Source organism: Pteropus vampyrus, unplaced genomic scaffold (assembly GCF_000151845.1).
Source record: "Pteropus vampyrus isolate Shadow unplaced genomic scaffold, Pvam_2.0 Scaffold103, whole genome shotgun sequence".
NCBI lineage: Eukaryota > Metazoa > Chordata > Mammalia > Chiroptera > Pteropodidae > Pteropus > Pteropus vampyrus.
The window spans coordinates 715,341-725,933 of record NW_011888884.1 but is presented as its reverse complement, the minus strand read 5'-3'; the positions used below and the strand labels follow the sequence as shown (position 1 = coordinate 725,933).

General features: G+C 34.7%; 1 protein-coding gene across 1 annotated transcript in view; it reads right to left on the bottom strand.

Annotated features, from left to right (window-relative positions):
- SVEP1 (sushi, von Willebrand factor type A, EGF and pentraxin domain containing 1) overlaps positions 1 to 10,593 on the bottom strand; it is a 154,234-nt gene that overhangs the window by 36,714 nt on the left and 106,927 nt on the right. The window contains exons 35-36 of the mRNA XM_011364931.2: positions 9,828 to 10,019; positions 8,610 to 8,777 (exon numbers count right to left, since the gene is read on the bottom strand). Coding sequence (XP_011363233.1) covers positions 8,610 to 8,777; positions 9,828 to 10,019 — 360 coding nt within the window. The remainder of the gene's footprint in view (positions 1 to 8,609; positions 8,778 to 9,827; positions 10,020 to 10,593) is intronic.

Genomic DNA, 10,593 nt, shown 5'->3' with positions numbered 1-10,593 from the left:
TCTTAATCCATTTTGAGTTACTTTGTAGTGTGGTCATAGACAACAGTCAAATTTCATTGTTTTGCAGGTAGCTTTCCGGTTTTCCCAGAACCATTTATTAAAGAGGCTTTCCATTCTCTACTGTATGTTTATGGCTCTTTTGTCAAAAACTATTTGCCCATATAAATATGGGTTTACTTATGGACTCTAGATTCTGTTCCACTGGTCCGTATGTCTGTTTTGCTGCCAATACCATGCCATTTGGATTACTGTCACTTTGTAGTATAATCTGAAGTCAGGTAGAGTGATGCCTCCAGACTCATTCTTTTTTCTCAGGATGGCTTTGGCAATTCAGGGTCTTTTGTGCTTCCATGTGAATCTGATGATTTTGTGTTCTATTTCTTTAAAAAATGCCAATGGGATTTTAATGGGGATTGCCTTAAATCTGTATAATGCTTTAAGTAATAATGTTATTTTAACTACATTGATTCTTCCAATCCAAGAACATGGAATATCTTTCTATTTCTTTGTATCTTCTTTTAATAGGGTCTTATAGTTTTCATCATACAGGTCCTTCACATGTTTCATTAAATTTATTCCTAGGTATTTTATCCTTTTTGTTGCAATTGCAAAAAAAATTATTTTTTCCACTTCTTTTTTTTGACAAGTCATTATTAGAGTATAGGAACACTATGGATTTTTGAACATCGATTTTGTATCCAGAAACATTACTGTATTTGCTTATTGTTTCTAATAGTGTTCTTGCGGAGTCTTTAGGGTTTCCTACAGAATCGTGTCATCCGCAAATAGTGACAGTTTGACTTCTTCGTTTCCTATTTGGATGCCTTTTATATCTTTCTCTTGTCTAATTGCAATCGCTAGGACTTCCAATGTTACATTGAATAACAGTGGAGACAGCGGACAGCCTTGTGTTGTTTCTGATCTTAGAAGGAAGGTTTTTAGTTTTTCACCATTAAGTATAATGTTGGCTGAAGGTTCGTCGTATATGGTCTTTATTACGTTAAGGTACTTTCCTCTATAGCAATTTTGTTAAGGGTTTTGATCATAAATGGATGCTGTATCTTGTCAAAGGCTTTTTCTAATCTATTGATATGATCATATGGTTCATATTTTTAAAATTTGTTTATGTGATGTATTACATCAATCGATTTACATATGTGGAACCATCCCTGTGCCCCTGAGATGTAGCCCACTTGATCATGGGATATAATCTTTGTAATATATTGCTGTATTTGATTCACTAGTATCTTATTTAGGATTTCTGCACCTGCGTTCATGAGAGATATTGGTCTGTAGTTTTCTTTTTTTGTGCTATCTTTATCAGGTTTTGGTATCAGGGTAATATTGGCCTGATAAAATGAGTTAGGAAATATTGCTTCTTCTTTGATATTTTTTGAAGAGTTTGAGAATAGGTATTAAATGTTCTTTGAATGTTTGGTAGAATTCATTGGTGAAACCATCTGGTTCTGGATTTTTACTTTTTTGGTAAGTTTTTGATGATTATTTCAATTTCCATCTTGTTGATTGGTCTATTTAGATTTTCCAGTTCTTGATTCAGTTTAGGAAGGTTGTATCTTTCTAAATACTTGTCCATTTCTTCTAGGTTATTAATTTTGGTGTTATATACTTTTTCATAGCATTCTTGTATGATCTTTTGTATTTCTGCAGTGTCTTCTGTCATAATTTCTCCTCTTTCATCCCTGATTTTGTTCATTTGTGTCCTTTTTCTTTTTTCTTTAGTGAGTCTAGCTAGTGGTTTGTCAATTTTATTAACCTTCTTAAAAAACCTGCTCTTTATTGTATTTTTTCTATTTTTTTTTGTTTTGTTTTCAATTTATTTCTGTTCTAATTTTGATTATTTCTTTCCATCTGCTGATTTTAAGCTTCATTTGTTCTTCCTTTTCTAGTTTTTAAGATGAAGTATTAGGTTGTTTATTTGGGCTCATTCTTGTTTTTTGAGATAGACCTGTAATGACATGAACTTTCCTCTTACTGCTTTTCCTGTGTCCCAAAAGTTTTGATATGTTGTACTATCATTATCATTTGTTTCTATGCATCTCTTGATCTCTCTTTTTACTTCTTCTCTGACCCAGTTATTCTTCAGTAGCATGTTGTTTAATCTCCATGTATTTATGGTTCTTCCCGCTTTCTTTTTACAGTTGATCTCCAGCTCCAAAGCATTATGATTAGAATATAGTTGGTATGATTTCAACCCTCTTATATTTGTTGAGGCTATCTCTGTGACCCAGTATGTAGTCAATCCTTGAGAATGTTCCATGTGCACTTGAGAAGAATGTATAAGCAGCTGTTTTGGGATGAAAGGCTCTGTAAATGTCAATTACCTCCAGTTGGTCTAATCTATTATTTAAGGATGTTATTTTCTTATTGATCTTCTGTTTGGATGATCTCTCCATATCTGCCAGTGGGGTATTTAGGTCCCCTACTATGATAGTGTTTTGGTCTGTTTCTCCCTTTAGTTCTGTTAGTAATTACTTTATATATTTCAAGGCTCCCTGATTGGGAGCATAGATATTAATGTGTTATGTCTTCTTGGTGCATGATTCCCTTTATCACTGAGTTTTTTCAGAAGTATCATCCTGAATTCTCTGTCACTTAAGTTGCATGTTTCTATGTCTTTAAGCTTATTTCCTGGAGATTTTTCTCTTTCTTTCTGAGCTGCCTTGTCATCTTGGTTGTTCATGGTGTTTAATGGACTGTTTCTCTATCTGGGCATGTGTATAATGGAAGTGTATTCTGCTTTTTTTCCCCCAGAAAAATTTATTATATAAAGGTCTCTCTTTAGCCTGTTGCTAAGAAGGCGTTTTTCTTTTGGTTTCCCATAGGTGACATCTAAGCCTCTTGGATCTCTGCTTTATATAAAGCTTTAACAATGCCTTTTTAAAAAAAATCAATCACACTTGCTACCCTCGGTCTCAGTCCTTATCAGTGTTTGCGATAGTTTTGGTAGCGTTTGCTCTGATTTCCTTGGGGCTCTGCCATGTTCAGTTTTGGAGGATATGGGGAGAGGGGCCCTCTAGGTTGGGGGACTGCCACTAAGCCTTGCATTTTGCAACTGCATCTTATTTACATATCCCTTGCTCGGACTTCTTTGTGTGTAGGTTGTGTGTTTTTTTGTTGAGTTTTAGATGTTCAGCTTATTGCTGTTTCAAGAGGAAAGATCTGGGGACATCTCTCACTCTGCTGTGTTTCTGACGTCACTAAGCTCAGTTCTTTGTATGAGAATCTGAATCTAATAAATTCTTAAATGGCTTCTGTCTTAGAGGATCCAGGAACACATAGAAAGACTACATGCTAAAAATTTTGATAATAATAGTAAAATAATAATAATTTATTATTTAAAAAATCCATTATCTCAAGTCTGAGTGCCCAGATTATACTGTTCCTATTTAGTATGTGCTCTGGGTAAAAGTTCCATTTGTAGAGGCTCCTGATGTTTTCTAGCACAATTTACATCCTTTGCACACTTTGAACCAAGCATCATTATTTTCATGGATCCCTTAATGTTGCTAGTATATTTCACTGGCGGAAGTTCATAGAAATCACCTGAGACATTACTGATTTATTAGGATCCATTGTGCCATTTATAAAATGCTTCCTTAATTACATAGGACCAGCTCCTTTGTGGCAGAAGCATCTGTCTCCAAAACTTTCCTTATTCCTCAAAGCTCTTGAGGACATAAGAACTGTGTTTTGTAATTTGGCAGTACTTTGTTAGACTTTGGATCCCCAGTCATCTGAAAAATCACCAACTAGTGGAAAATCACAACAAAGCTCTACTGTAATGGAAAATTATAAGTAAATATATATATTTGAATAAATGTAAAGGATGTTTTAGATACTACCCATAATTTTAGTCTCTATATTATTTCTTTCTCTGAGCTAAGATCCTAACTTTTCTTTATGACTCTCAGTCAACATTTAGTCCTTCATTAAATAACTTAAGGGCCATACTACGCTAGTCACTTCCTTAGTACACAGATGCATTGCCAATGCATTTATTTGTTTACATGTTTGTGTCTGTTCCCCCTCCTCTCTACTACCTGATGCATTGTAGGCCCCTTCATACATAAAGTGGTTGCTTAAAGGAGAAATGATGGATTCTTTCTGAAGAATGAAAGGGAACAAAAGCACTCACAGATTTAATGGCTTTTGAGAATTGTGTAATTTTGATAGATTGTGATGGTTGATACGTGAAGATGTGGCAGGCACAGATTAACTGGAAGTGGTTTTTGACAGTTCCTTTGACAAGAATCTCATATGATTCATCAGACAAAATGCCACTGGAACAGAAGATATTTAAGTAGTTATTAACCATATGTCCCAAAAGTATTGGTTAATAGAAATAAACTAGGTGGGAGTTTCAGATTTTGTAAATGCCACAAAATCCCGTCCTTAGCCCAGCTATCCATCAGTTTGTAAGCAACACATAACTATAGAATGGGAAATAGGGTTTTTATAGGCCAGTTCAATGTTTCTAATTCTCCAAGGCAGTATTTAATAGAGATAAAATACATGGTTCTACATGTAGATTATAAAGAAAAATTGCACAAGTGGAAAACCTGGCTTAATGGCAACCAATGTGAAAGATTTGGAGTTTCACTGAATGTAAGATGAATGAGTCAATGGTGACATCCTTAAAAGGGTTACTGCATTTCTAGAAACTCACTTATCTAGAAAGAAATGAAACAAATATTTATCTTTTAAATACCACGTGTCAGTCCCTAGATTTCATCTCTGTTGTAGTTATATTCTAATTTGCATCTCTCAGGGTGCATTCAGCCTGTGAATGAATGCCCTGCTTGCCTTTGGATTGGATAGGGAAGAGACCAGAGGATAGGAAATATAGCCTTGGAGTTGAAACAGAGTAGTAGCTGAGTCTTTGGTGTAAATCTTTGTTCTAGAAGGATATTCATTAAAATAATATTCACCGCCTAGATAAAAACTGCCTAGAGGCTACTGATGTGACAAGTGAAATTTATGTCTTTGCCAGTGCTCTGGGTGGAAAAGCAGAGTCTCTGATAAGATATCAGTCCCTAGGCCGTACCTCATGTGGAATGAAGGTAGAATTTATACCACTCACTTTGTGTGGAAAGCCTTCAAACCAATAAATAAATGTAAAATTAGGTTCTTGGCTGGTGATACTCCTGGAGCTCTTGGTAGAGGAAAATAATCCACACACTCAGACCACAAGAAACTGTCATAAATAAAACAAGCCCTGTATACTATATTAACATAATCTGAAATTATAAAACATACATAACCATATTTTCTACCACGAATGGATCAGCAGACAGACCAAACAGCAAGATTAGGGAACCAATAAATTGAGATAATATAAAATGGTCTAAAGTCTAAAAAGTAATGTGAAATAAATGTTGAAGTAATTAAGGTTAAAAAAAACTCAAAACTTTATTTTTTAAAAAGGAGACCAGGTAAAATAAATAGAAATTTCTAAAAATATAGAAAAAAAATTAAATTAATAGAAACATCCAAAAGCAGATTGTAGGTAGTAGAAAGAAAAATTAGAGAACTGGAGGATATATATGAGGAAATTAACCAAATGCAACACAAGTGTATAAAAAGATGGAGAATGTTACATATTAATAAACACAGAAAATAGAAAGAAAAGGTCCAATATGTATCTGATAAGAATTACAGAAAGAGAGAAAAGAGAAAGTGAAGAAGAGGAAATATCTGATGTGAAAATGGATGAGAATATTTTAAAATTGGTGTAAGATGTCAATTCTCAGATGTAAGAAGTACAATGAACCCTGAACAAAATGAAAAATGATAAATACACCATTAGTTATATCATAGAGAAACATCAAAGCAACAAAGACAAATTAAAAAAAAATAACTAAAAGGAAAAGACATTATCTATAGAGGAACAACAATTCAACAAGAGCTTCTCAATCTCAGAATTATTAATATTTTGGACCAGACAATTCTTGACTGCAAAGGGGCTCTCCTTGTTCGTTGCAAGATATTTGGCAGTATACCTGGACTCTATCCACTTGATGCCAGTAGCAATCGAGTGTGACAACCAAAAATGTCTCCAGACATTGTCAAATGTCTCTGGAGGATAATACTGCTACTGGTAGAGAACCACTAAATTAGACTGATGATAGAATTCTCAATAGTGACATTAGAAATCATAAGGCTATGCAACAATACCTTCAAAATATTTATGGAAAAAAATACAGACTTGTGTATCCAGCTAAACTATAATTTAAGAGCAAGGGTAAAATACTATTATTTTCAGACAAAGATTGTATAGAATTCACTGACTCTTGTTGAAAGAAAGAGGTAAAGAATATACTTCAAAATTAGAAACATTTAGTCCAAAAGGAAGGAGTGGGATATAAAAAAATGGTGATGAAGAGATTAATAAACATGTGAGTAAATCTAAGAAAGCATTGACTATATTAAAAATGCCTAATTGTGAAAGTTGTAAAATAAGAGGAAAGTAATAATTTTTTTTTTTTTGGAAAAATATAGGTGATTTGTGACTGTGTGTACTTTTTATTAATTTCATTAACTATTTAAGATCATTTTCCTTATATTATTAAAATGTCATTGCTTTATATGATGATGATACAGAAAGTAAAAATATATTTACATAGTATTTCATGTGTATATAAAGCACTTTTATAAAAATGGCCTCATACCCTTTAACAGGTATGTGATTTAGGTGGGCAGATTTGGTTTCCATCTTTTCAGTGAGAAAAAAGTTCCCAGAGAGTGTCTACTGGCCTAGACTAGAAGGAATATATAAGATAATGTGACTCAATACCTTTATGTTTAACTATAAAGTGGAAATAATATTTATTCTGCCAAACTCCCATGACTGCAGATCACTGCAGAAGGGAAAACATGAGATAATTCACATGATAGTCCTTTGGAAGATGTAAAACCCTCTATAAATGTACATATTTGTTATAGTTTTCATTATTGCATTTAAAGCTTCTTTTAATAAATCCCTTCTGTATAATATATAGACAATGCATTAGGCAGACACAGAACTTTTATGTGTAAGTGAATAATCTGTGATGAAAATAAATACATGATTTGTGAAGAAGAAAAATCTAAATTTTATATACAGCATGATTTTCGATACTAAAAATTACATGTAAAGACAAAATTCTGGGAAGAAATATAGTAAAATATCAGCAACGTTTATTTTTGGGTAATTTAAAAAAATAAACTTTTTATTTTCTAGTTTTATATGGTGATAATGCCTCACTTTTTACATAAGAAAAAAACAGAAGTTGTCAATATCAAGTTAGTATTTGGGACATTTATATTTGCTAAGATTTCACAAAAATGATTAATCTTAAATAGTCTTAAGTAGTTTATTAGGAAGCAGTTTTTAAATGAGTCCACCTACAAGGAGAGAGATGGAAGCATCAAAAGCTAACTCCTGCACTGACAGTTTAATACTAATGTGTTTTTTTTTTCTCTTCAGAAAGTGTTCAAGATTTGAGATCTCAGTCAGCTTTTTATGTAAGTGCTTGAGTCTAAAGAGCTTTTTGCCACAAAATGTTGTCGCCACCTGCTGGCAGTCTTGTATTAGAGTGACAGTCTTCTGTCTAGGGGAAATGAATGAACTTCAACTTCTATGATAGTACAAAAAATTGTATCCTCTCGTTTGTGCTCCAATAATGGCAAATTTTGTTGAGTTTATTTTTTTTTTCTGGCTAGGCCAAACATTATGTCATTTTATTCCTCGCAATATCTATAAGAAGTATGAATCTTTAATGAACTAATTTTATGCAGGAGGACAATTAAAGCTCAGAAAGGTTATACAATTTTCCCAAGGCCACACAGGTAGTGAATAACCAAGCTCAGATACAAATCCAGAAAATGGCAACCCTTCTGCGTTGCCGCTTTCAACTGTGTGGAAAAACCACCGTGGTGAGTCTGGATTGCTAAAGCACTATTAATGGTGAAAATATTTACTGAGGAAGTAAGGGGGAAAAATAAGCAATGAAATGCTTAAAAGATTGCCTGGAATTCAATTATCCCTCAATTCATTATTGCCTGTCTGATAGCCTAAGCAGATCACCACCACCCCAGAGCAAACTTTCCTTTCTTTATACCTCACAGGGTTCTTGTGAGGATCAAAGGTAACAATGAGTGTGAAAGCTCTTTGTAATCTGCTTCTTGGTTTTTTAAATTTTGAATTAAATGAGATCATTAAAAATGTGAAAAACTGATTATTTGTTTTTCTTGCAGACCTGTCATCTTTCTGTTGTGGCTTAAATTTTTGCCCTTGAGTTTGCAGAGGATAAATACTCAAATACCTATTTAAATGTGCTCTTGCATCTTTAATTAAAGTATAAAGGTATTTTCCATTGCATTGCCCAATGTCGGTTGCTCAAGGCCTAATTTGATAAATTACTCTAATTCCAGGAAAACATTGTTCCCAAGAGAATATGCTCCCTTTCCGCTGTCAATAAATAAGAGCGTAAAGCTGTCTTTGGCTTTAGCTGTTGGGAAATTTAATTCAGTGTTTGATGGAGCCCAGCTCCACAGTCATGGAGCGTCCATTCCCTAGGCAGCTCCCAATACTCCTTTTCCTTACTCACCCTTCTTTGCAAGTGTAAGTAACAGTGTTCCCAAAAGTGAAGTTACTTCCGTTGATGACAGCATCTTTGATGGCAGGCGGCTCTCCACATGAGACAAGATGACAGGTAGGGGGTGCTCTGTCCCAGCTGCCTGATGCTGAGCATTCGATGACGGAAGGGCCCTGTAAGCTAAAGGAAAGAATGATACCATCTCTTTCATTGGCTATTTATTTACTTCTGTGGAGATGAAATAGGAAGGACTTAGAAAAGACTAGGGGACACCTGAGGAATATGAATACATGAATATAAACTTTCTTCATATTTTATTGCCTTATGCAAAAGCAAGGGAAACCTGAGTAGGTCCTTACTTTGATCCTTTAAAACAATGAAGAGCTAAAACAAGATAACAACTTGGTGCAAAATAAACTGTGCTCATTGGTAGCATTGTAGGGCACTCCTGACCTTGTGAAGAGGTTACTTAAATGAGAAGGGGTTAACAGGCCAGCTAGAATCCAGTGGTAAAGGAGACAGATGTCCAGGATAACTGAGACAGTCAGGGTAACTGAGAACAAAGGGCGCTGTCATTGCCAGGAGCCTGGGATCTGAACTGTGTTGCCCATGACTCTGATCTCTGGTCTTCCTTTGATTTCTCAAAGCTCGCATCCTGTGGCATGGCTTATCCACCTTCACTTGCCAACCTGATTCTGATTGGCTGTATTAATCACTCTTCTTTCTGTTCACTTAATCTGTTTCCATTCAGATTTGTTGGTCAAGTTTCTGATCACAGCCTTACTCCTTATATTGTCCCTTCTGTTCGAACACACATACGCATACACACACACCCATTAGTCAAATTAACCTCTTACGGTATTAGGGACCCAGGCCCTTACCTTGACATGCTTTATATAACATCCCATGTGATGCTAAGTGTAAGCTTGGTAAGTTATTTACCAAAAAATACAGGTATTGTCTTATGCTTCGCGATAACTTTTTGCTTTCATGTTTAATGTCCAAATGTTTATAGCAATTGAACTAGAGCTCCTAAAGTCAAAGTCAGATGGAATATTTGCTGGGCATTTACTCTGAGCGAGGCCTCAGGAAGCATACAAATTTGAGAACACCTTTTCCATTTAGAAACTTGTATGGAAAGTCAACCAGCCATATGCAAATGAAACCTAATGAGTAAATAATGACTAACAAGGAACTGCAGGAATCTTGGCTGGTGTCTACAGACTTTACCTGTATCCATTCTCACAGGAATATGATGCAGTAGAAAGGTAGGTAAGCCCACTCAAAATATATTTCCCATGATTTATGTTGTTGGGGCTAGAACACTTGACCAGGTCACACACAGGAGGAGAATGACTCCAAGAACCGCTAGCAAGACAGGATGATTCTTTATCACCCTCCAGAGTATATCCTTTATTACACCTAAAGAAGAGAAACAAAAATTACAGAATATAATTTGCTTTATTTTGCCTAATTTTATCTGTGCCCAAAACTCTAAAAATATTGAGAATTTACTCATATTAGAAGATATTTTTTTCCTACTGAAATAATGCATTGAAATTATTTTTTTTCAAGGTTCAATAGTGTAAATCCTCCCTACAGGGATCTTACTGGGTGACAAGTAGGACAGATTTAAGGATCTGGCTTGCCTCCAGTTTGTGTTATGGATTAGTAGCTACGATCAGAAAATTCTTAGTTTGAGAGTGGTCTGGTCTAGTATAAGTCCCTGAAATATTGAGTTTGGAGCCAAAGCTCCAGGTTATAACCAAGAATATTCATTAGTTTGCAGGGCCTTCTTACATGGCATCCATTCTTAGAACACCTCAAGGAAGTGCTGGTGGCCACAATAGGTTACTCATCAGGGGATTTAAGGATTCCAGCTATAACTACTATTAAATTATTGGATTCGATTTCTTCATATTACACATAATTCAATTAATTCCATATTATTTCAAAGGCATGCTCTGAGATTATTCTTCCCCCTGTCTTCTGGTCT